The sequence below is a fragment of the Odontesthes bonariensis genome, chromosome 22 (genome assembly GCF_027942865.1).
Source record: "Odontesthes bonariensis isolate fOdoBon6 chromosome 22, fOdoBon6.hap1, whole genome shotgun sequence".
NCBI lineage: Eukaryota > Metazoa > Chordata > Actinopteri > Atheriniformes > Atherinopsidae > Odontesthes > Odontesthes bonariensis.
Window position 1 is genome coordinate 17,623,367 of NC_134527.1, and position 26,425 is coordinate 17,649,791.

Below are 26,425 nucleotides of genomic sequence, written 5' to 3' on the forward strand. Positions count from 1 at the left end.
TTTGACTGAAAAACACACTTTTAGAGACTAAACTGTCTCATTTTATAACAAACAAAGAAAAAAGTGAACTTTACATCACACAATATTTTGGGAGAAGTGTATTTTAATTTAATGGGTAAATCATTGCCCTTTCAGTAATGAGGTAACAGGGAAACTTTTACATTATATGCTTTTGTAAATGCAGATTGGTTGTTCTAAAATAACACTCTTTTGTGGCTTTTTTTTATGATATGAAGATGAAATTCTTTCTGTAAAAGGGAACACACTGAATCGCAGACTTGTTAACACAGCTTGGTCTGTAGCTTCCCCAAAAGTGTTGAAATTATTGTTATTACTTATCATCCTGTCTCTTCTCTCTTCCTCCTCAGCATGATTCAAACACATACACCCTCCTTGGCTATTCACATGACAGAGCACTTCTCCTCTGCTTTGCTCTTGAGCTCGGTAACCGTGGCTGAGGCCTTCTCCTTCAGCTGGTCCATGTCCATGTTCTGCAAGTTTTGAAACTGGCCCATCATGGACTCCTTGCCCTCCTCCTCGGTGGCATCCTCGTCCACCATCTTGAGCAGCTCCTCGGGCACATCCACGTCGTCCCCGACCATCTCAAGCATGTTGTCGTCCTGCTCGCTCTGCACGTGTCAACAATGGGATAGAGAACACTGTAAGAGCCAGTGCAAGTGTGCAAATCTGATTTCTGATATCAACGGGAACAAATATGCCAGTAAAGTCTCTTTTAAATGTTTTTTTACATTCATGTATGTAAAACTTAAAAGAGAAAAATAATCCTTTGTCTTGATGGAAATCATTTTTTTTAGTAGTTTGCAAGATTTAACAATAATATAAAATGATCCTTTTTCATTGGGTAGAACAAGATCATTTTTGAAAAGTCTGAAATAGACTTTCAGCTTATTACTACTATCGGTCAAGTTAATTTAGAAGTTGCTTCAAGTGGCATCACGTCAACCGTGTGGTATGTTATTACTTTTTGTGTTCAACAAAAGACTGCACAGGTTTGTACATTTGCTCAGAACAGAGCGCAAACAGCCTACAGGCTGGTGTAAAGGCAGTTTACAGGATTAACATGTTGCCTGGCTTCCATAACTGGCCTCCAGTCTAACAAACATTGCATAAAAGGACTTTGGCTTCTCAGAAAACGTCACTGATTTTTTTTAAAAAAAGGAGACATTTTGGATTCATAAAGTTCTGTCATTAGATTTTTACGCTTAAATAGCTTTTAAATGGGCTTGTTTTGGTTTTAAATCATTACCAGATGACTATGCAAACAAGGCAACAAACAACCAGATGAACTGTTGGATCTGTGTTAATCCTCATTCAAGTAACTGCACTCGAGGATATCCTTGTTGTCTGTGTTTGCTATGTTTTTGTGAAGCCGAGACGTTTTCCCTCTGTAATAGCCATACTGCAACGCTTTATATTGTGTCACATTAGTGTTTTGTTGACGTTTGAAAGCGTTTTCAAAATTCTAAATCTTATCACTTAATATCTGGAATAGTCTTGCAGTCGGCACTGTACCGTGTCTACTTTAAACTTCAATCTGTCGGATTATCTCAGACCTGGTTTAGCCTTTCTTCTCAGAGTCCCAACCATAATCTAAAGATAGCTCTTCTGTAGAGTTGCACGAGACCCTAATTCCATTTAGATGAACAGCAACGACTTCTTTCTACTGTTGTTGTATGCTTGCTTCATTAAATGTACTTTTTCTTTTCTGATTCACATTGATAGCCTGTTTGTATGCTCTCAACCACATACCTACAGAAGAAGCAACATAATAGAGTCCTTTTTACTGTCTTATCCATGATGAAAATCCAATTAAAGTGCAGATTTCAGCTCCAACAAAGACACTTTCACTATTGTCATTTGTTCCATTTCAGAGTGATGAGCAATGAAAGCATCTTTTAGAGAGTATAATCAGATTTATACATATTGGCTCCAACTCAGCATATTCTTATGGTGCCAGCTCAAAAAAAGGACTAGTGAAAGGAAATACACCAATTGATAGAAACAGAAAACTGAACAACAGCTTGTCAATTAGAGAGGACTATTAGAAATGCATCTAACAGACAAGGTCATCACTGCATTTAAATCACAAGCCTTTTTTAAAGCTCCCTTTTAGTCCTTTCATAGACACCTCCATAGGTTTTTATGTTTAGATGTCTTCAGTTAAATCCCTACATACCTTATTGGCTCCTGCCATTACAGTTTATTTTTCCAGTCAAGCGACCTTTGAAATCCTGGAAATCCTCAGTTTAGATCCACTTTAGTAAATGTTGTAGTTTCTTGACTCCAGTTCACTCTGCTTGGTTCTGCCTAATGAGCCTGGAACACCTGCTCATCTGGCATTTGGCTTTCTAAGTCTCAAGGTGCAACATGGGACATAGAGGCTAACGTCTTGCAGATCTTGGCTGAAAGTCTCTCTCACTAATCTCCGGCATGGTTGCCACCTCCTGTTTTCCAAGATGCAGCTGGCAAATGCTGCTGTTAGATTAAGGTAACCTCAGCTAACCGTGGAACAGCTACTTCCGCCTGCGCAGGCAGGCCTCTAAGCTCAAATTGAGCTTCTTTCTGTCACTGGGAGTAAAACCGTTCAATGAAATAATCTCTTTCATAATCACTCTTACTACATTTGCTCTATGATATGATATGATTAAAAAAAATTCTTCACAAATCAACAAAAAATAAATATAAAAATATTATTTTAACATAGTTTAAATGCTTCGCAAGATACTAATGTTGTATGTAAGTGTTCGTTCATGCATTTGTCAACAAGTGTATCCCCTCTAGGCTAATGTATAAACACTGGAATGACAATTTATATATATAAATAAGCATTGTATAGTTGTTTTAAACTATAAGGATTTTCAATAAAACATACTTTAATAAACACCATGAATGAGTCTTATATTTGTTTACAGCTGTGGTGAGTGTTATCAACATTCATTCATCAAATGTATACTGTTTATGAATACTAAATATAGGGTAAAAACTTAAATGCTATATTAGTAGTAATCAACTTGGAATTAACCATTGTGTCTTATTATTATGGTGTTTAGAATGCAGAATCACATGTTCTTTTAAAGTATACGTTTCTATGCAGCTGCAGGGATTAAAATTCAAAGTGTTTACCTTTGGCAGTCTGTATTTATCCCTGAGGCACACCCTGAGTGTTGCCCTCTCTGCCTTTTTGTGTAAGAAGTCTGCATCTCTCTCCATTCTGGATAGACAAAAAAAAAGCAACATCATTAGTTCAGTGACCTTTACTGCAGGATGCAAAAAAACCTTCAAGATTAGTTGCTATGAAAGATGGCTGCTTTGCATCTGCTTCCTTTGCTTGGGTCCATGTGTGAGATTGTGTTTGCCATTAAAACAAAACAATTTTTCGGTGTTTAGATTTTCATGGGAATTAGTTTGTTTTTTTACTTGAGATTCATAACATTTTGCTTTAATTTAACACTCATCCAAAATGATACATCCACGTCATATGGGCTAGTGATGTTGATGCCTAAAAAGGGTTTCATTACAGTATTTTCTGTTCTATGCTCCACATGTCTGGAACAAACTCCCAGAAAGCCTCAGATCAGCTGAAACACTCAGTGTATTTAAGTCCAGGTTGAAGACGCACCTATTTTCAGCTACGTTTGAATAAAGCTCAAAACTTAATCACATTTTAACTACTGATTTTATCTAATTTTATCTATTGTTTGTTCTTATTTTTTTCTTTTTTGTTTAAAATTTAAATCATGCTTTTTATTTCTACTGTTTTAATGTCTCTGTAAAGCACTTTGAATCGCCTTGTAGTTGAATTGTGCTGTACAAATAAACTTGCCTTGCCTTGCCTTGCCTTACATCATGTAATTTAAAGCCAAATTTTGGATATGCGCACTTATGTTGTTTCTCGTGCATGTTAAAGCTGAATTCAAGAGGTTTTATTGCTTTGAGTCTTTAATACACTTTCTGCTGTAAAGTCTTTAGCTAAATTTATAAAACATTTATTTTCACATGGTTATTTTGCGCCTTCTGAAAGAGAACTGCTGTCCTCAGAAATACATTATTCAACCAAGAAGCCTAAGAATGTTTCATTTTCGTCACAACAGAATCATAGACATGGCTCAGGAGGACGCAGTTCAGAGAGTAGAATTGTTGTCTCTCTGTCAGAAGACTGCTGGTCTGATCCCCAACTTCCTCAGTCTACAGGTCGAAGTGTCCTTATGCAAGATACTCAGCTCACAATGTCCCTCAGTGTGTTCCTCACTTGTAAGTCCCTTTTGATAGAACCATGTAACGCCCAACTACACCTTGCAGCTTCATCTGCATAAAACAGAAAATAACCACTTAGAAATAGTAAATGGCTTCAGAATATTGCATCACCATTCTTGGATCATGATTCCATTTTATGAAAGTCGATTTGCTGATATTAATCTTACCCCTGTTTTATAACCACCTATAATTAGTGAGACCCTATGGATACCCCTGCATTTTCAGTACTGCCCTCGTGCACTTTCCCCTCAGCCAATTAAAGATGGGATTATTAGCTCAGACTGAGTCAAGTAGATTTGAAACTAAGCTAAGACGACACAACTTGAACTGTAGTGAAACAACAACACCAGGCATCCAATAGATCTTCTCACTGACTTCGGTGCTCGGGCCAAAATGCAACATGGTTTCACACAAACAATGATTTGTTACAATATTCTTATAGCCAGATTTTACAGATGTTCAGCTTTTCAGAGGAGCATACTCTGATGTCTCATCTTTCATGGCCATCTTATTGAATAACATTGAATACTTGTGCAGAACATCATTTCTTGTTTTAGAACTGAATAGAATTGTGCAGGTAAAACAAATGCTTTGGTTTTACGTCATTCTCTAAAACAAACAACTTAAATCAAAATACGTGGGATTGGACAGGCTGCATTAATCTGTTTACGTAACACAGACTGAATGAATCTGCCTCTTTCCACAGAATCTACTCTGTTTCAAAAAAGGTAGATCCAGGTTTATCACATTTGGAAAACAAATATCAATTCAGGTGATTTTTTTGGCTGATAAGTCAGTATGAAACAGTTGTATTACTTAAATATTAACTTTCATGAAAAGAAGAGAAAACCTGTTGCTTATTCATATGGCCCCTTTCAAAGCAGCCAAAGCAAACGAGGATTTGTGATTAAAGTATTAATCATTCAAAGGCAGCATTATTTACTACCCAAAAGTCAATGTATCAATTTTTTAAGTAAAACATTTATTCAATGTTTTCTATTCAGAATAGAGTGTCTCAAAAAATATTGTCAGTAATTGTTCTTTGTGCAGACAGAGAGGACAGATTATGAGAGATTATTGCTCCTGGATGAACACTCCATTTAGCCTCAGTGGAGTATTATGTGGAAAAGTGAAGAAAAAAAAAGAAGAAAGGATGCCTCTGCTGTGACCTTCAGAAACAAATGCATCTCTCGAAAACCCAGTTTGCTTATTGTAACCTCGTGAAAATTGCAAACACGTGGGTAATCACAAAATTAAAAAAAACAAAACATAAAGTTACATGTTGGGATAGAGAGGGGAAAGTAAACAGTGAAAGGATGTGCTGAAACGGCACGTCAAGGTCAGAATGTACACTCTGCAGCCATACGGCCTCCTTGGGCCAGTGGCATCAATTCATTATGGAGTTCGGTCCTTGTTGTTACTTACTTTTCCTCCACCACCTGTTTTTGGTACTCTTCATACTCTTCACGGGTCATCCCTGCTGCTTTGGCTGGATCTGTAGGGGTGGCCTCCTCTTCTTTGTCACCTCCACCACCAATACCCATTCCTGACAGGGGGTTCCCAATCATGCTCTTGATCAAGAAAGCCATCTTGAGTTGCGTGAGCGTTAGCTCTGAGAGGATAAGGATGTTTTGGTAGATAAAAAAAAAAAATGATACCGCTCCCCTTTTGGTTCCCCTTGCCTTGGCTTCCTGTAGCTGTCAAATCCAGGGATAGCTCCCTAGCTAACCTGCTGCTTGTCTATGGAGTCAAGGACACACTGACGACAAGCAACAGACACACACACACGCGTTTTGCCTCGGGCATAATCTGGATTTAATCCCCCCTGCTTCAGTATACTAAGAGGCAGATGGCCTGCTTTTTTTTTTTTTTTTTAAACTATTTTTAAATCATGCAGATCTTTGTGAATATATATTTTTGAAAATAGTTTAAACACTTTGAGCATTCTTTGGCAAAACGTGATGCAAAACACATGATAAGCTTTGTGGGGATGGTCATCCTCACTTTTTACCAACACACAGGCTGTTTTGTTTCCGCCCACTGGTGCTTAATCATATTAGTGAAGTACAGGCCGGCCCATGTGCTGCTAACACAGTTGAGACCAAGCGAGAGGAGAGCGAGGAGTGGGATTATGGACCTGTTTATCCTTCATGCAGTGCTATTGTTCAGTGGGGGCATGAGTGACTGAAGGGTGACACGCAGGGAGGAGACGCCTCTCAATCACTGCACCACTTTCCCTTCATCTTGCCATTAAACCCAATGAGGATGCTGGAGGTTATTTTTGAATATTCAAGCATTTCAGAAATACTTCTCTGCAACAAAGTCTATCATAAAACCTAAAAATGTTTCTGTTATTATCATTCAGTAATGCATCTTTGAGGGGGGACTAACTCTTTGAGCTCTTTTTCAGTGTGACCTAATGCTTAAACATTTGTCTTAAGTTGCCTGTAGAGTATGTTTAGGTTTTAAAACGTTGTTTCAGCTATGGAAACTACTTGGTTAGGTTGAGGCAAACATCATGGCTCGAGTTAAAACAGACACCATAATAATCTTGCGTATAAAGATCTCCTTTTTGGCTTAGCAGATGTTAAGTCGCAGCAGAAAACACAGGAAATGTGCGGAAGACACAAGTTCCTCTGAAACATGTGACTTTCTGAGTTGTGCTGAAGGAAAATACCTGCTCCATTCGTGTTTGTTAGCACAAAGGCTGCAGAGCAGATTACTCATGCAAGAGATTTAGGGATGGTCATATTTTTGATGGTCAGATTAGTTTGCTCTATCAGCTCTAGCTACGTCAGCACAATAACATGAAATAACCTCTATACATGCTAATGTGTTCAAGTAATGTGTATATGTTCTGAAGTAAAAATGTGTAATAAACTATTTCAAAGCACCTTGATGTAATTCCAGTGAAATAAAGTATTTTCACATCAGCATCTTTAAAAGGTATTTGTGTCCCAGAGGCGTAAGTCTTTTTAATCATAACAACCATGAAATAGATTGCTTTGAAATTTGCTTCAGATATTAATCTAATAAATTAACTTCCACCTAAATAAAACAAAACAAACATTGCTCAATAGTTTTTGGTACAGCTACAAGACCTCAAGGTCAAACAACTCTAGCTTCCATGAATAAGGAACGCGTGTGTAATTATCCACATACAGGTTGAGATTTGAAAAACTCAGAGCTAACATTTGGCCTCTTCAACTGTTTGAAGGGAAGTCTAATTACTACGAGCAAGTAAAACTGATCTTATTGAAAGTATTCTTTTAAGTTTAAAGCTCCACTGTGAAAAAAAAACAAAAAAAAAAACAGCCAGTAATTTTTCAGCAGATTTGGAAAGACTACAGCAAACTTTCAATGGATTCATAATATATTCACTGTATATTTCTATCAGTGAAGGTACGTTAAAAGATCCTATAACGCTCTCCAGAATTATTCATCACATCCTGTATGGATTTGTTTATGTATAATTATAAAAATAACCTAATACTGTGTCATGCCAATCCATGTATATATTCACAACTACATAATGTGCTATAAACTATAAACATTTACATTCAGCTAATAGATAAAAGAGTGTTGGAATAAAGCACAGGTCCAATGGCCCAAACTCTGCCAGTTACTCTGGCAGATGGCTTGGCGAGCAGAGCGCTCTTCACAATTATTGTTTTGAGAAAAAAATCTCTACAATAGTATTAAGAATACACACTGATGAGTCAACCAGACACTGGTATAAAGGGGGCTTGGAGTAAAAAAAAAAAAAAGTCATGTAGGCCACTTCAAAAACTCAGAATGGTGAATGGTTTCTTTTCAGCTAGTTGAACAGGTCATTCTAAATCTACAACCATCACCATAATGCTCTTTATAGTAACGGTGCAATTTCTCTAATGTATGAGTAATAAATAAAAAGTGCAACTATGCAATTCAAAACATATCTACTCACCTGCTAATGAGAGACCAGTTTTCATTCAATGTTATATGCATCATGTGTCCACTCCAAGTGCTTCTCTCAGAAAAAGAAATGAATAAATGAAGAGAGGTGCCAGAGAATTTTGTGTCAACGGTTTATGTAAATTGTTCAGGCAGAGGACATGTCAGATGCTGACATAGACAATAGTTCTGTAATATTTTATACAAAAATTGCACGTTTCAAAACACAGGTTCTTTTTATTGTTGGTTTCATTTTGTGTAATGGGACGGTGGCAGAGATCAGCTTTTGAAAACCAAATGCAAGGTTCTGACCAACCAGAAATACTGTAAGGAACATGTTACATCGTGTTGGAAATCCAGAACAGCAGGTCTCCCACTGGCATTCACACACATCTTACTGATCAAATTAAAAATCTGATATCAATTAAAACAAACTTATTCAAACAAAAACAGTATTTTTCAAGTACAATAACTTACAATCTGAAAACAATTGGAAAAGAAAAAGAATTACGAAAAAAAAAAGAACATTTCCTCGGGTGCACACTTGTTTCATCAAAAGAACTTCTTTGCAGCTGCTTCTTGTTGGCTTCTACAAAGAGAAAAAAACAAAGGCTTAGAAAGTTGTTTCAAAGCACAATCTTGTATCAACAGAAATGAAAATGATGCACTGGCTTACTTGTACATGATGTAGCAGAAGAACAGCATGGTCTGGATGACAACAAATATTGCGAAATGAACAGTGGATAAGCAGGAGGGCATGGGAGGCACCTCGGGGCACTTCATAACCTTCTCAGCAGGATTCTGAAAGGGGCACCAAACAAGAGAGCGAAACTTCAGTCGCTCATTCAAATGGACTGCATGGATCGTTTCTGGTTTTATAGACCGCTCAAAGCACTTCACAGTACAAGACAAGTTCACTCAATTTACAGATTGACAGAGCTATACCTAAAACACCTCAACTTCAGGGACAATGTGGGGTTCGGTATTTTGCTCGACAACAATCTAATAACTGTAAACAGGAAGGAAAGGATCAAATTACCAACGTTCCAACTGGCGGATGACCAGTTCTAACTTCTGAGCCAAAGCTGTCAAGGAATATTTAATCCGTTTTAAAAATTCCAACCGAGACTCGAAACTCTGATTTATACCTGAGCATTACGCTGGACCAGGTGCTCGACGTCCCTTTTCACTAAGTGCAGATGCTCCTTGATGTCGTTGAAGTGCTGAATAGTCTCATATGTCCCAATACCGACTGCATTCCCCTGGTTCTGGGCAGAGCCAATCTGTTTCAGTGACTCGGAGAAGGAGCTTCTGAAAGAGAGACAGAGAGAGGACACAGATATTGTAAGCATTAATACGCAAGGGCCTCCCAAAGCACTGTAATAAATGAGTGTTAAGTAAAACCATGTTGGGTGACTTGGTGCACAGCAAATATGCTGTATGGTACTATTTCCAGTAATAAAAATTGTCCATTATTAATCTTTTAATCCCTATTCGCTGGAGGCTACGTTCTCAAAGTTTAAAAAACAGAACATTTCCATCTGATAAAAGAGGTCATGTTTGCTAAATTAATCCCTTAAACATCACATTATTACAACAGATTACAAGTACAGTAGGTTAAGAAAAACTGTCTGGATCTAAAATCTCTAAGAGGCAAACCATGATACGGAAGAATAATCAAAATGTTGATTTAAAAAAAAACAAAAAAAAAACAAAAGGAATCAAGTGAAAACTGATCAGTTTGCTCTGAATAAACATTTGTTAGCGGGTTACAAACTTAATCATCAACTATGACAATTTGACTTTCATGTAGTCTGTTTCTAAACAAGACAAAGTGGTTAAAGTAGTTATTGTATTTCTACTGTGTTTCCATGCTGAGTCAGAGGGGCGAGTGTAAGACAAGAAGGGATTTTTTTGGCCAAAAGAATACTAACTTTCCCGATACCCACTTGATTTGACAAACTCAACAGAAATATAGAAAGTTTCTGTGAGGACGGTAGGATTTGTTCAACATTTAAACCAGTATTGTGCTGTGGAGAGATTCTTTACGTCTAGCATAAAGACAAAAACTAAAACTGTATGTACTGTACCGTATGTAAACTGAAACTGGTTTACATACGGATATGGGAGTAGTTTTTGGTCTTTTTAAGACTGGAGAAAAAACCTCAAACCTCAATATGGAAGAGAAAAAAAAAAAAAAAGGCACAGCAGTGTGGGGCAAAGTGAGCAGACATCCTGCATCTCATTTTAGCTACCAAAATGTATGTGTTCGTTCGTTTGAAGATTGAAAAAGACAAAACAGCAAAAATGGAACTAATAAACATCCAGTAGAAGATTCAATAAAGCCCTGACAGACCAGATAGGTGCCTTCATTTAAAGAATTATGGTCAGTATACTGCATGTGCTGGACGGGATGGTTGAAGCCACAGAAGATTTTTCCTTTAACCCTTTTTCTAATGACTTCTCATTTAACACGCACTTTGATGCCAGTGCATCTAAAATAAGCTAAGCATGAAGACAAATATACAAACACTTTTGCTCCCAGCAGCTGCTAGTGGCAAACATTTAATAACAGACTTGTATACAGTACAGTTGCTTAACAGACAATATGACATTCACCATTTTGTCCATACTGTATTTTGAATTTTTACCTTCTGATTTATAATACGGTCAAAGCAGTGCGCTACTGAACCATCATAATGAATTACAGAAGCTCGACATTTAATTCCCTTAAGAAGAGAAAAGAACCAAGAGTCTGAATTTGAGAAGAATAGAGCTCATCGTTGAGAGAGGAAGAAGGAGGAGGAAGTTAAGTTCTAATGAAGTAAACCAGTTTGCTGTCATGATATTCTTAAAGAAATGCAACTGTACGACCCTATAGAAACTAAGGACTATCAGGAGTAAGGTCGTGAATCATAATTAATGTTGCTCAGTTCACCATCAACAAGCATCAGACTGCTGGGTTGGTAATTAAATCTCTAAAAGTCCTTTTGCTTCCTAAAAAATATACAATTCCTCACAGCTACAACCTTGGCTCACCAGTGGCCCAACATAAAGCTTATAAACCTGCGCATTCACTTTCAGTTTCTTACATATATGAAGTTAAAATACAATGTCGGGCATCTCAGAAGAGAATGAAGACATCTAAGCCTGGATCACATTTCTCCACTAAATTAAATTTCTTAAAGTTGATTATTACAGGGAGGAAGCAATAAGTTTCCCTTATCGTCTTAAACACATCTAAGGCGATTACGAATGAAAAAGCGAGTTGACAAATGAACAGAACACAAGCAAAGTAAATATGAAAGGCCCAGGGGAGGACTGTGATGAGAAATCAATTGGAGGGAAACCATGTTTTGCTTGTGTTTGACAGATGTATTTAAAGACCACTAATCTGACAAGGACAAAATGGTGCTAAGATGCAGCCTTTTCTTGCTTTGCCACATGGCCAAGGTCTGAGACAGGGATGACATATAAACAAAATCTAATTTGTTTCACCGTCAAAGAAAAAAAAAAAAAAAAAAAAAAAAAAAAAAAAATCTCCCTTGAGAAAGTAAGTGAGCATTTATTAAACCCTACATCTAATCTTCATCTCCTACAAGTGACCCATTTAGGAGCAGAAAGCCCTCTCTGTGTGTTTAGAGAGTCTGAGATGAAGTCCTATCATAAACTCTGTTTAAAAGACGGGTCAGGATAAACAGAGAACTTAATCTACAAAGTAATACAGATCAGTCGCTCACATTAGCACATTAGAGGGGGTGGCTGTGTCCTTTTGCCAGGGTCTGAACTTATTTACTGTGTCAATCAGCTTACTCCTGTGGACTACTTTATCTTAAAATTGCCTCTTTGCTAATATGCTTTGTTCAAATTAATTCCTTACAGACACTCTTTGGATGGTCACTGTAGGACATCATTCACTTACAAAACTTAGCGTGCACAGCCAGGCTTAACAAATAAACGAGTCAAACATTGTGATAAGAAAATCATGTATGCAAAATCATTCATGAATGGATGTCCTGTTGGATTTAGGGCACACAAACAGCCTGGTTATCTTATGATACATGAGACTTAGAGATTAATGTTATATAAAACAAAGTCTTTAATATCTTGTGATTCTGATTAAGTCTTTATGCAGATGGTGTATTAAAATTAAGACACAATCAAAAACCAGCCACGAGTCAGTTGTCATTGTTAAGATTAAATTAATAGTTTCTCTCATCAGAGAGCTAATTTTTTTTACAGTGGAGTTATAAATGAAAAGAGACTCATTTCAAAGACTGGCATTGGGTGAACTAAAAGTTAACACGCTTCTACATTGAGTGAATGAGTCCCAAGACGAGTTAAGACAATTCATAACTGAACTACTTGTAAAGCTGAGGACAATCCACGTGTTAATCTGACAGCGAGGTTTTGAAGATTTCTTCTTTTAAATCTTTCGCGTGCCCACTGCGAGTCCTAAGTCCTAAGGCAAGAAACCTAAAAGCGCAAATGTTCCTGTCAATATCCAGGCTCTAAACCGCCAAAATGACTTTGTATACGCTCAATCAGGCTTACTTACTGTAAGTACTCAAATCAACCAGTCATTTGAGACTTTGCCTCGGAAGGAAACACCACGAGGAAATCTCTTAAGCTGTATTATCTTAGCATCAAATATCTGTGCATTCTCTCGTTTGCGAGTGAATGGGGAAACCATTTTAATGTTAAAGAAAAGAAGGAGATTACAGCTCAATATTACTATATCCATCACACAGTAATTGCAGTTTGCAACAGCAGTGACGCAAATCTTGTTCACGACAACAAAATATTTAAAAAAAATTGACTCATTTGTCTGCTTGTATTCAGAGATTTGGACACTGATCATAAAAGGAAGCAAGTGATGAAAGGTGTGCAGCAAGGGCAAAACGGAGAGCAAGACGAGGACGTTTCAACCATTTGTTCCCTTTACTGTCGTTGGAAATGTGAGAATTATCCATTGTGATTGATGAGGACGCAGCAGGAATATGATAAATGGAGTATCATGCGTTTCCCCAAGATGTGACTGCAGCAACACATTGTGAACGCCTCAGCAAACAGAGCGGTAAGAGTAAGGGAGGAGGCATTACAGTACTTTAACAACAGATGGTGTAATATCGGACACTAGCACTCCCAATATTAAACTGGTTGTCAGTTTCCCTCCATGTTGTCTACAGACACTGAATGTGAAGTCACCAGCTCATTTGTTGCAGACACTCCGACGCATCCATGGTAATCTCTGGGGATTTCAGCCACGTCCCTCTTTCTGTTACACTAAATTTAGTTAATCAACTTGATTTAGTCATTCTTATCATTATTTTGCCATAAGATTTATACTGCAACAATACAGTTGCTCTTCGGGGATGATAAAGCATAACTTAGTTTGATTAAATTCAAATCCTTCTTCAGATATAGAGAGGTATCACATGAGGGCTCAGACACCGAAAATAGATACACATTGTTCAACTGTAAGCTTCTTCCCATTCTGTATGTAATCCTATTTATTGTTCAAAGGTTTTAAAGTACAGATCACACATAATTCACCTGAAATTAAGAAGTTAGGAAATTGTAATCAATCTTTCCTTTTCTTATGGTATCCACACAGCAAGCAGGGACAACAAAGTAGTAAAGGGGGTTTATGGTATTAGCAAGTCAGTGCGATTATCTCTTATAAAGTAGGAAGTATTTTAGCCTGTGTGTGCACGTGGAGTCATTAGGCTGGGGACTGACTTTAGAGGAAGCTGTCACAGCAGCTGGATTATCAGGCTGACAGACACCTGGGATGTTACGGCCTTGACATCCCGAGATTAAATATGATTTAAGAGATTTATCGGCAGGATTTCCCTTGTTTTTCTCGGGTATCAGGGCTGTCTCTTTATGTTTGTTGCAAAAAACAACTAGTTTTTAAGAATAAGCAGACATGTCCAGTAGCAGTGCTGTTACTTACCTCAGCTCATTCAGGTTTCTGAGAACGTCCTGCTGCGTGGCCATGATGGAGCCCAGCTGCTGGCTGGCTGCAGGGTCCACCTAAAAGAGTAACCCAGTTTAAAAGTCTGAGATAAAATACTTCAGGGTTGAAGTTGAAAAAGTGACTGTAAAGAATGTTTCATGTTTTTGATAACCTGTCATATAAACTGCTTATCGCAGCAGGAGCGAAAAGAAAAAGATTTTTCAAAGCTTGACAATATGTTGTTAATATGCTTGATCAGTTATCCATTGGCATAAATTCTTAAACCAGGATGCACCCAGTTCAATGTTAGAATCACAAGAAGCAACACAATATGAATTTATTTATGACCAAAAATCTACTTTGTTTGCATTTGGCCGTGAGTGTGTTTCCAACACGCTCACCTGTCCCGACCCTGCATTTGCTCCCTTCTTGGCAACCTCCTCCGTGATAACTGAGACATATCGGCGCTGCTCATCCAGGATCATAGCGAGTTGCCGGTTGAGCTGTTTTATTTCCAGGTGGATGCGGTTCTGGCCCTCAAACACCTGACGGATCTCCCGGTCATTCACGCTTTCATACATATCCTCAACTGAAGAGGACACAAATGATCAAGAGAAGTCTAAGTAAAATCTGGAAAAGTTATGTGTATTTGTTTTCTTTTTAAATGCATTTTGTTTTAGATAGTTAAGATTCAGGTAATTACAACAGGGAAGTAAAAGCAAAAAAAAAAAAAATTCTTTCTTCATATTCATTTTTACATAAATCTTTCAGATGATTCTACAGAAAAAAGAAAGAAAGAAAAAAAAACACTAACTTGGCTCTCCTTGGACATTTGGGTGCTCCTTCTGAAACTCCTCTTTCTTTTTATCAAGCTCTTGCTGGAAGTTTTGAAATTCCTCCTGGTACTTGTCCTTATCCTCTTTAGGAATCTCAGATTCAACTGGGGGCTTCAATGGGAATGACAAACATGAAGGAAAAAAAAAAAAAAAAAAGCCTCAGTGAACTCAATAGAGGCTGTGCTGGGGTTACGTAGTGCTCACACAGACGCACTAATGCAGAGAAATAAAGAATCAGATGGCACAAAGGGGAATGGAGGTATTAGAACTTCAAGAGAAATGTAGTTACCGGTTGCTGGCCTGGCTCAGTGAGTCTGAATAACAAGAAGGACAAAACATCGTGGTCATCTGATGGAGGCAAGAAATTGTCAATTAGAAATCAGCGACAAGAAAAACACACCAACTGAAATATGAAAACACTGAATATAGACTGACCTGGTAATATCATAAAGATAAGTATGAAATTATATGTGTAAGACAGGAGCTATGTGTTATACCAGAAAAATGACTTTCTGTAAAATCTTTAGTGTCATGTTAAGGTTGGAAAAAGTCTTGATGCAATGGACGGAGCAGTTAAGTTATAACAGACAAGTAATAAAAAAAGAAAACACACAACACGGTCATCATTCTAGAAAATAACCACCAAATCATCCAATTATCATATAAAAAAAAAAAAAAAAACTAAAATACCGAAATGCTTCATCTATTAGCAAAAATGAATAAATGAAACAGCATTAATTCATTCTAGCTTCGTTTTTAAGTTTAGTTTTAAATAACTCGCAGTGAAAGATGGAAAAACAAACAAAAAAAACTTGGTGGTTTCCCATTAATTTGGCTGACTAGTTTTTATATGTCGCCTCAGCCAAAAATGCTAGTTATGGTCAACTTAAGTTGAATTTAAATAAGTAAACAAAAATGTGTTTCTTATCAGATGTAAGAATTGGGGTTGCATCCAACATTGGATAATGTTGCCCCTCTGAAAAGGAAGGTAATCAGTCAGTAGAGGTTTGCTCCTTGGTTTTATTCACAGCTGCATGCTTTAAAGCAGGCTGCAAGAAAGCTGGAGAGACAGTGGCGTTCCTCTAACTTTGAAGAGCCTCGATTAGTCTAGAAAGATAATTCAATAACATATAAGAAAGCCCTTCGTAAAGCTAGAACTACTTATTATTCATCATTGATAGAAGAGAATGAGAACAATCCCAGGTTACCAGACTGTTCAAGGAGGATTTCCCCTTAATCGACACTTCCATATTGGATTTGATCTATCTGTCTTTGTTAGCAGGATATGTACCAGGATATGTGCCTTTTAAGGTTGCTGTAATTGAACCTTTACTTAAAAGACCTACTCTTGATTCAGAAGTGTTAGTTAAATATCAACCTATATCCAACATTCCTTTTTTCTCTAAAGTTCTTGAAAAAATGGTTGCAGCTCAACTTTGTGATCACTTATACAGAAATAATCTGTTTGAAGAGTTTCAGTCAGGATTCAGAGTGCATCATAGCACAAAAACAACACTGCTGAAAGTTACCAATGATCTCCTCTTAGCCTCTGATAGCGGACTTGTGTCTGCGCCTGTCCTGTTGGATCTCAGTGCTGCATTTGATACAACTGATCACAGCATTCTGTTACAGAGACTTCAACAAGTTATTGGGATTAAAGGAACTGCATTAGGCTGGTTAAAGTCATATTCACATAGACTGCTTTCTTTCACCTTTGTAATATTGCCAAAATCAGGAACATCCTGTCTAGGAGTGATGCATAAAAACTAGTCCATGCATTTGTTACTTCAAGATGGGACTACTGTAATTCTTTATAATTGGGCTGTCCTACAAATTCCCTGAAAAGCCTCCAGCTGATCCAAAATGCTGCAGCCAGAGTTGTGATGAGCTCTAATCCATCACATCTTAAAGATCCCATTGTTAGATATTTTCCCAACAGAGCACTTCGCTCTCAGGCTGCAGGTTTACTTGAGGTTCCCAGAGTTTCTAAAAGTAGAATGGGAGGCAGAGCCTTCAGTTATCAGGCCCCTTTCTTGTGGAACCAGCTGCCAGTAAACGTACGGGAAGCAGACACTCTCTCCAACTTTCAGATTAGGTTTAGAACTTTCCTTTTTGATAAAGCTTATAGTTAGGGATGGCTCAGGTGATCCTGAAACATCCCATAGATAAGCTGCTATAGGTCTAGAATGCTGGGGGACCTCTTATGTCACACCTTTCCTCACTTTGCTCTCTTTTTTCCCTCCATTTATTTCTCATCGAGTCTGGCTCTGACAGAGGTTTCTTCCTGTTAAAAGGGAGTCGTTTCAGTGCAATCTGTTGGCTTCCTTAGTTTGGAATTTTTTTTTATTTTTATTTTAATTTTAAATTGGCTCTGTGTGTAGGAATTGGACAATTCTTTTATTCAATTAATTGAATTTGATGGGTTTATGATTGCAATGAATTGGCTTGAATTGTACTGTATTATTGAAGTGCCTTGAGATGACATTTGTTGTGATTTGGCGCATATAAATAAAACTGAATAGATTGTGAAGGTGTTTAAAGGAAGAAACTAAACAATACCTGCCAAACCACCGGTGGCAGCTGAAATGCCGAAGAAGCCCTCAGAAGGAATGACCATGTTGTCCACTTTTGTGCAGAACTCATAGTCCTCTTTGTCTGGAGTGAATCCGTTGTTGATCAAGACCTGACGAGGAAGAAAAAACAAAAACTGTTTAAATTGTGTCACATATAATCATATTTGTGCATATATAAATAACATATACTGATTTGACGCTCAGTTTTAAGAGTGTTTTCCCCTACCGTCAGTGTCTTTTTGTAGTATGTGATTTTGGCTCTGACCGGATACGGTTTGTTGCGGAAGTCTCGTAAACATGTACCGAGGGCCTGCGTCGAGCCGTCACTGGATCAAAACATAGTTTTAAGAGAAAAATATAGCCATAACATGACAGCACTCCACATCAACATCGTTCAAGAGAAGGGAAAGTGAAAAAAACTGTTTATTAGATAAGTGAACAACATAAATGTTTTCATAAACCCTTATTTAGTGGAAACGTAAACACTGTCAACTCTAAGACAAACCCTGAATGGCACAGGAAAAGTGATTTAAAGCTTTCACTCACCCGGGGGAGATTAGGAAAGATAAAGGATTATTTACTTTCCAAGCAAATATAATCATATTTTCTAATCTTCTTTAAGTTGCTGAGATATGAGTTGGTGACAACATTAGAGAAAAGCAAAAGAAATGTTTACTTACTTTTGATGGTCATAAACAAGGTTTCCATTGTTCCCCACAACAATTATGGCTGGATTATTTTTCTAGAATGACAATGTGAAAACAAAGAAAACACATTAATCCTTTTGTCATGTGAAGACGTGAAGTGGCTTTGCTTTTACGTAATCTCATTCAAAATATCAATCCAATACCTATGCGCAAATATATAAACATCATAGTGTCTGATAAGTTGAAAAACAGAGATGAACAACTGTATGTTCCATGTAAACATGTTTCCGATACAACCACCACAGCAGCTGATAGCAACCCAAAGAAGCGTTTTCTGTGCTCCCACCACAGAAGAACACTCTGAATGAGTCAGAGCGGCTCCAAGAAACTACAGACTCAATGCTTGGGAATAATTACTGAAAATGTCAATCTGACACAAACCTTTCCGTCGTTGTCAAAGGAGTCAAAGAAGATTCCAATGCCATTCCACTTATCAGCAGCACCGTACACGGGACCATCAAGGCCTTGCTCAGTGGTGAACCACACGGCCTGTTAGAAGAACAGAAAAAGGTGGAACGTCTTTATTTCATCACATAAAAGAGCTGGCAGTGAAAAACAGAAAAGAAATAACCTCAATAAACACATTATAGTCCTTATAGTTTTAGCCACTGCATAACAATAATGATAATATGGATTCAATGGGTGAAGTGTGCCGCCAGTCATGAGATGAGCTGATCCTGGGAAAACTTCCTTTCATCAGGTGACAAAATGCTTGTTGCTGTGATGTTGGTGCACACAGATTGGCAACCTGTCTGTAATGATTTTATTATACAATCTTGTGTTGTGTAGTGATTAAACAACAGTGATTAGAGTCAGAACAATGTCCCGATGGGTATGTAATTGTTCTTGTTACAACAATTCTCAGCATATACACGCGATCGTCTTCATATTTCTTCAGGTACACAGATGTGTGCAAGGCTTGGACCCTGCTCTTTGTTTAAAGGGCCCAGGATATCAAGTTTGCTTCAAGTCATTTATGGCACTTTTCCACTCGCTCGGCACGGCACAGTTTGGTTGTGTTTACATTATAACTGAGTATCACTTCGTGCCTCCTTGACGTGGGCGGGGTCGTCGTAACACGGCTGTGCGACCAGAACAACAACAACAACATACGAGGAGGATAGCATGGAGGACATCGAGGCGCTCGTGTTGCTGCTCACCCTGTGGCTTTTTGTCGCACAGAAGGCAAGAGAAGAGAGCCAGAGAAGACTCCTGGCCGTCAGACAAAACGTTATTGAAAAGTGACGACACTCATCGGCCAATCAGTGGAAGGCAGTCGGCTGAAGTCACATTTTAGTAACGCTTTGGCTCGCCTGGAACCAGGGCTGAGGGGATACGGAAAATCTACTCGGTTGCAGGTACTGCGTGCTAGTGGAAACACGCAATAGCGCGCCGAGCCGAGCCGAAGCGAGCTAGTGGAAAAGCGCCATTAGAGAAGGTTGTTATCCTTGCAACTTCATTCAAGTCATGGGCCTGTGGAACTGAATACAAATAACAACAGACAAAATAACTGACGAACCAGACTGACTCAGATGTTTCCAGAAACACATTTGGGTGAAATATTAAAGTTTCAATAACGTTTTACATTTAAAAAAAATCCAAGAGCTGACATTCCACAAGCAAAAGCATTTGTCCACTCAAATGCAGTCTGAACAGGTTTCAAGAAGGAGATAAATAATTCAATCATCAGTTATACACCCTTTGAGCGTGCAATATTGGGATGTGGCGCGACCCCTTGCATACCAATATAACCTCGGGATCCCTCCTACAAGCGTGTTCCTTCGCAGGGCAGTCAGATTTGGGATATAAGAACTTCTATCAGGCTTAAAATTAATATACCCAACAAATGGGATCAGGGGAAAACATCTGTCTGTGCACAGAAACGACAAACTATATTATAGCTTTCCCATGGCGGTCAGTCACACCAAACTGTGCAAGAATTAGCCATAGTCAGTCAAGATGTGTTGGCTGACTGTAAGGGACTTTTCACTGTTTTGCATTAAAAGGTATAGCCTACAAAGCTAACTCTGTGATTATGTTACTTTTTTCACATGGAGACCTGGAAAAGCCAAGATGGATGGTCCATCACCAGAAAGCTGCTGAATGGGCAGAAACAGGAGCCCACGTGACTGAAGGAATGGGATTTACATCCAGAAGAGCCAAACGTAAACCATCACTGACACCTAAAAAGAGGAAAACAAGGTTACAGTGGCCTAAAGAGAAGCAGTCATGGACTGTGCATGATTGCATGAACGTGATATTCAGTGATGAATCGCCAATGTGCGTTGGACAAGGAGATGATGCTGGAACTTTTGTTTGGTGCAGCTCCAATGAAACATATAAAGACGACTGAATGAAGAAAAGAAACGAATTTCCAATCATTGGTGTTATGGGGTTGATGGCGGGTAAAGGACCAGAGGAGATGGCAGCCATCGCCTCTACAGTAAATGCACAGGTGCACATTGATATCTTGGACACTTTTCTCATTCCGTCAGTCAAAAAGGAGCTTTGGTGACGATGAAGTCATTTTTTTGGATGATATTGCATCTTGCCACGGTGCAGAGGCAGTGCTCAGGACCTTCCTTCAGGAAAGATCAACTCACTGACAACCCCAGCAAAAAGTTCGGATTTCAATTGGGTTGAAAATTTGTGGTGGAGACTGAAAAAATGGTCCACGGCAGGGTTCCATCCTGGAAGGCTCATCTGTCAGCTGCTGTACAAGAGAACTGGAAAGTGACCGAGGAAGAATCAAGCTGTCAGAAAAGCCAGAGGAGCTGCTACAAAGTACAAACTGTAATATATACTTTTTAAGGTATGTTTAACAAAGCCAGAATGTTCAGCTATTAAATATAATTGTTTTGTAAGACATTTGTGTTTTGTTTGTTTTTCCTTACAAAGGAAAAAAGCTGAATGAACATCCTTCAAGTGTGTTGATTCCATCGTTACCTAAGATGTGTTTTTTTGTTGTACAGGTAGCGACCAGAGCGATTGAAAGACGCCCGTCCGTGCACAGGACAAACATGGAAACTCCACACAGAAATGTCTCAGCTGACCGACAGGTATCAACCTCGAAGAGTCTTGCTGTGAGGCAACAGCATACAACGGTGATTTCTGGTGGAAACTCCCTACATGATGTTCCCAAAAACTGAAAAGCCTATTCTCACGATTGTATGAACACCAAGGTTTCAACACTCCTTACCAAACCATCTGCTCCCATCCTGCCCCTTCCAGATACTCTGAAGGTCACCTCGGCCTCCCAGTGTTCAAAGTTGACTTTGTTTTTTGTCCATACGGTACCCTTCTGACTCCTGAGGGATGGAGTAATGCGCACCTGATCTGCGCTTGGAATGGCATCTATAACGGAGAGAAGAGATATTAAGTGTCTTAACTAATTAATCACCAAAAACAGGAGATAAAGTACTTCTTTATAAAACCACCAATTTACAAAAGTATTTGACAGTGACATAAACTCTGTAGGGCTAATTCTTCCCTCAGGTGAGAACTTGTGGTGTTGTTGTTAAGCATTATCAGGGTGTAGCCTGCTCTTTAACCTCTTTACAGCCTAGCAACTGATATATAATCTGAATCTCCTTAGATTTATTTGCACATTGGTTTGTGTCTGCTGTCATTGTAACTTGACTCTTAAGAGTGCTGCTTGTGAAATGATCTATTTGAAGATGTCCCAGTGGGCTTTGTAAACCTGTGAGGAGCAGGTTTTACTACTTATGCAGACTAATGCTTGCAACTATGAATGTATGATGGAGTGAATGCTTCAGGAAGGTTCATTTCTCTACTTTCACTGTCAGAAATGTCAAATACTAAATAGTTTTTTTTTTTTTAAGTTTTACATAGAAAGGTCTTTAAATTTAAGACAGTTAAGTTGGACAAAGACATATTCTATCGCAGGGTCTCAGGTTCGAGTTCAGGATTCTCACTTCTTGATTCTGTACCTGACAGTTTCCCATTTCACCAACTCTACCTTGCTTACTGTGTAATAAAATGCAGGAAAACAGAAAATACGCATCGATGTCCCCTTTAGCATTTTCAAGTAAACAGTAACTTGAGAAAATATTCTGCAGATTGATTGCAAATGGCCATTGCCACTATTTATGGATCTGAATAAAATGCTGGCTTTTGAGGAAAGCAGTGCAATCTCATGCAACTCATGTCAGCAGCTCATGTCAGCAGCTCATGTCAGCAGCTCGGCTGTGTGATGCAAGAATCCAAAGGCCTATTCTTACAAGGGGACAGTTCAATATTGCAGCCGCAAGTGTCTACATACTGTGGTATCAGTCTGGCCCTTCAAGTCTCATTAATGCGGTCAGACTGTCGCTGGGACTCAAATGAAACCTGGGGTTGTCAAATCAAAGCACTTCCGAGAGAAATGCATATGCACGAAGCAGAACTAGCGTCGACTCTGAATATCCGTTTGAAACCGTATAAATGTTCAACCAAAGCCGTGCTCGTGCCATACACGAGCTCGAACGTAAAATATTTTAAAGGCCAGCGGTTCTATGATGTTGACAGCTGGATATAAACTTACTTCCAGTGTGGATCCAAAAGGGGATACTGCCGTCGCTCTGAGACAAGTGTGGACCTTTGAAGCTGTATTTGTACTCAAACCGGCGGTGAGGAAGCTCCTCCGGGGTCGAGGCACCGACGGAAACGTCGGCAACGCTGCGGTGAAATATTAACGCTGTGAGGAAACTTAATATCAACATTCGAGCGTTGGCAGCCGGGTACCGTGCAACGGACACCGCCATGTTTCTGTATCACTGCTGACGTAGCGCTCAGTCCGCGAGCATGACGGGATGCCTGTTGGGCCAACAGGGCGTTTTCTCATTGGTCAGTTTTCGGGTCCTATCTTTTCCTCCCTCCCCCGTCTGCCTGTGCAGCTGATTATGGTCGGGGTGCCCTCAAGTCACGTCGACACCAACGCAGCTGAATTGAATACTATGTTAACAACATATTCTTTTTAAAAACATAACGTAAAGACTCGCTAGTAATCAAGGCGTAAAATACCAGCGTTAAATGAAAATACATCAGTTTAATGTGGCGGAAGGCTCAATCCGTTTCATATTATTTTGTATAAGAGGTAATAATTTGAAGATTGAAATGGCCATTTACACCCCCCCCCCAAAAAAAAAAATAAAAAACAGTTCAAGAACAATATGTTGAAATCTAGAAATTTTGTTGTTAAGAAAAGAGAGGCCCAAATTTGATTCTTAAAAAAAAAAGTTGTACATGGGCAAAAGAAGACAGACAGAAGGACTGGTGGAACAACTCACAACTATTAAGATGAATGCAACAGATCGCTATCAGGACTGGGTATAAAAACAGCAGCCATGTCCTCCATAGAAGGACAATCTGGTCTATATAGTTTATTGAGCATGTCCCTGTGCTGCACAAGTAAGGAAAGAACTCAAGACTGACTAAAGAAGGACTTTAAGGATGACTGTAGCAGAATCCACAACATTGATCTGTGGCTGATGTTTTACAAACTCTGTGCACCAACCCAAGTGAAGAACTGTGTTTGCACAGTGTTTGCTGACTGAAGTGTTCAGCCTTAAAAAAAAAACCCTGAAATTTACAGGTTTGATCCACTCTGCTTTCAAATTTCTAATTTGCCCTTTTTGGATCCCCCTTTTTGTTGCTTTTCTCTCTGCTTGAGTTTGCTTTTCATTTTTCCAAACATGATTTATTAAAAAAAGTTTCTCTGGATACAACTATCTCCACCCCTGTTGGCTTTTATTTAGCTAATTGTAACAGCATAATTGTTTGAAATAGGCAATTTAACTTTAAAAGTATCAGTACTTATATAACCTTAATCTGGAACTATATGCAAAATTATTCTGCATAGTTCTCTCATGGCTTTATAATTCAAGTGTAAGTTCAGGCAAGAACTTGTCACAGGAGGAATCTGTGACATAAATCTGTCATCATCCCTGCTGGACACTGAAACTGATTTAAATATCCCAGGTCTTTCTTCTAGAAGTGTACTAAGGTGCAAAGTATTTTCAGCATCAACACTGCTGACCAACATGCACAAAAATCCAAATAGTCTCATTTTTACAAAAAACGAACAAATCCAACAAACTGTTACAAATGGGAGGTCAGAACTGAGAAATGTTTAGCATTTTTAATCAATAATGACTAAGTTGAATAACAGTTGACAAAGCAGTTGTTGTTTTTTTACGTCAATCTACGGATGTGACTCAAATATCTCCATTTTAATAGAAATGTATGTTAACATTTACACAAATCTCAAATTGAAATTGTTCAGTGAAAGTTAAAAATTCAAATTAGCAATCAGAGAAGATGGTAAACTACCTCAGATGACCAGAACTGCCAAATATAATTCAGTCATCACGTGTGGTTTATTGTCAGTCTGTTGCAGCTCAACATGTCAATTCAAAACCCAGTAAAACCAGTTGACCAGTATGGGCCCATAGCTTACCCAAGCAGTGCACCCGGCCTCAATGGGCCCAATCCAGCGGGCAGCCTGGGGAAGAATGATAAACAGTAATATATAGCCTAAAAATATATATATATATATATATATTTAATATATATATAATTTAGAAGCACAGTAATTACTACAATACTTCATCCAACACATAGCTGAGTACATAGTTTTACCATTGCAAAACACATTTTATGTTGTTACATGTCTGGTCACGAAAGATCCTCCATGAATTTTCATTGACATTTTTTTGTTATCATTTAATGTTTATACTACAATTAATCTCAGCAAACTAGTGGATAGTTCATGGGCAACCAACACAAAACAAACATAAAAGGGTCGGTGAAAGGTGACGCAGTTGTGCTGGCCGGCAACAAGAGCTTTCACTGCATTCTGAAAGCCTCAGTGGGAGATGGAAGAGGAGACAATTATGTCCTGTTCGTTTTCCATTTACTCTGGCCAGCGTCCTCCTGTTGCTCCTGGAGGAGCAGCATCACTGTGACATCCTGTGATTACGGGTTCAGCAGCAAACCGTAGAACAAAACAAGCCATTGTGGTGACACTAATCTGGGGATTTTGACTTTTCTGGCAAATGATCAGTAAATGACAAGGACTGAGCTGCACGTGTGATAAGATCTGCTCGATAAGTATGGAGTTATGCGATGCATTGTTTTCCACATACGCATTTCCCCTGAACATGATTATTTAAATGTTGAAGAATTAGGAGAGAGCATCAACAATTAAATGCAGAAAAAAAAATTAAATAAGTAACACAATTAAAAAAGGAAGAACAAGCCTTAAAATACCATGAAAAACCTCTGATAAACAGCAGAGCAATATATACCTGTAATTCACAATTCAACTTTACCCACTCATGAAATTTAACAGGTTTCAAATGGATTTAGGGAGCAGAAAAAATAGAGGCCTCATCCTTTGTCTGTGGAACCCCTCATTAGAGAGTTTAACCACATTCTTTGTTAGGAAACGTAGGATTTGAATAAATAGCAATGCTAATAGATCCATTTAGACATGAACAATGGGAACCTGCAGGAAGTTAATGGGTCACTGAAACTGTGAATGGCCCATCACATGAGTCAGTACAAATATTTGGCCAGTGAATTATACAGTGCTGTGATAAATGTAATCCTGTATCTGACAGCAAGTTGATGTGAATTTTGGCAGCTTGCTGGAACCTCTAGTGTTGAATTGTTTTGAGTTGGCACTTTCTGGTTATTTCTGCTCCAGGCTGTGACAGATGATCAGGGCATCCTAGTAATTTCTTCTTCCCCTCCAGTTGCTCTGTGTATTGTAGGCCATCATTTGGATTAGCTGAGATTTATGGATCCTAAACTGGCCTTAACAGATAAAACAAATACCTGTTGTGTTGTGGATGGGGCTTTTTGTCCCTGGGGGATCTTGGCATCTAAAGATGTTTGTATTACGCTTGTCACATTAGGCGGAAAGGGAGAGTGGCTGGTCACCTCCTGGTGTGATACTATGGCTTAGTTAAATGAAGCCTGTTGCATCATGGTGTTTATTCATACCTGAAAAGCCCAAAGTAAACCATTATCATACGAACAAAATGTCTGCTGAGATGACAGCATGGTAAGGAAGCGTCCTGTAGTTGAACCCACTGTGCTCTTACATTTACCTCCACAATGTAAATCTCTAAGAGA

At 38.6% G+C, this 26,425-nt stretch overlaps 2 protein-coding genes across 2 annotated transcripts; both read right to left on the reverse strand.

Moving 5' to 3' along the window:
• Nucleotides 1-401: 401 nt before the first annotated feature.
• Nucleotides 402-5,864, reverse strand: cplx4a (complexin 4a). Its single transcript, XM_075456205.1, has 3 exons — nt 5,701-5,864; nt 3,145-3,232; nt 402-629 (listed from the first exon to the last, which is right to left on the reverse strand). The coding sequence occupies exons 1-3, from the start codon at nt 5,862-5,864 to the stop codon at nt 402-404; spliced, it is 480 nt and encodes a 159-aa protein (XP_075312320.1).
• Nucleotides 5,865-8,338: 2,474 nt separating this feature from the next.
• Nucleotides 8,339-23,080, reverse strand: lman1 (lectin, mannose-binding, 1). Its single transcript, XM_075455947.1, has 13 exons — nt 22,830-23,080; nt 21,486-21,640; nt 18,668-18,775; nt 18,260-18,321; nt 17,806-17,905; nt 17,566-17,689; nt 15,296-15,354; nt 14,985-15,117; nt 14,572-14,759; nt 14,168-14,247; nt 9,357-9,519; nt 8,885-9,009; nt 8,339-8,797 (listed from the first exon to the last, which is right to left on the reverse strand). The coding sequence occupies exons 1-13, from the start codon at nt 23,047-23,049 to the stop codon at nt 8,761-8,763; spliced, it is 1,554 nt and encodes a 517-aa protein (XP_075312062.1). The 5' UTR covers nt 23,050-23,080; the 3' UTR covers nt 8,339-8,760.
• Between the last annotated feature and the right edge of the window lie 3,345 nt (nt 23,081-26,425).

Coding starts and splice junctions, on each gene's coding strand:
- lman1 (XM_075455947.1), bottom strand. CDS start 23,049: ATGGCGGTGTCCGTTGCACGGTACCCGGCTGCCAACGCTCGAATGTTG. Junction 18,776..21,485: donor GGATGGGAGCAGATGGTTTG/GTAAGGAGTGTT, acceptor TTCTTCTAACAG/GCCGTGTGGTTCACCACTGA. Junction 8,798..8,884: donor TTCTGCTACATCATGTACAA/GTAAGCCAGTGC, acceptor TTCTCTTTGTAG/AAGCCAACAAGAAGCAGCTG.
- cplx4a (XM_075456205.1), bottom strand. CDS start 5,864: ATGGCTTTCTTGATCAAGAGCATGATTGGGAACCCCCTGTCAGGAATG. Junction 3,233..5,700: donor AAACAGGTGGTGGAGGAAAA/GTAAGTAACAAC, acceptor TTGTCTATCCAG/AATGGAGAGAGATGCAGACT. Junction 630..3,144: donor ATAAATACAGACTGCCAAAG/GTAAACACTTTG, acceptor TGACACGTGCAG/AGCGAGCAGGACGACAACAT.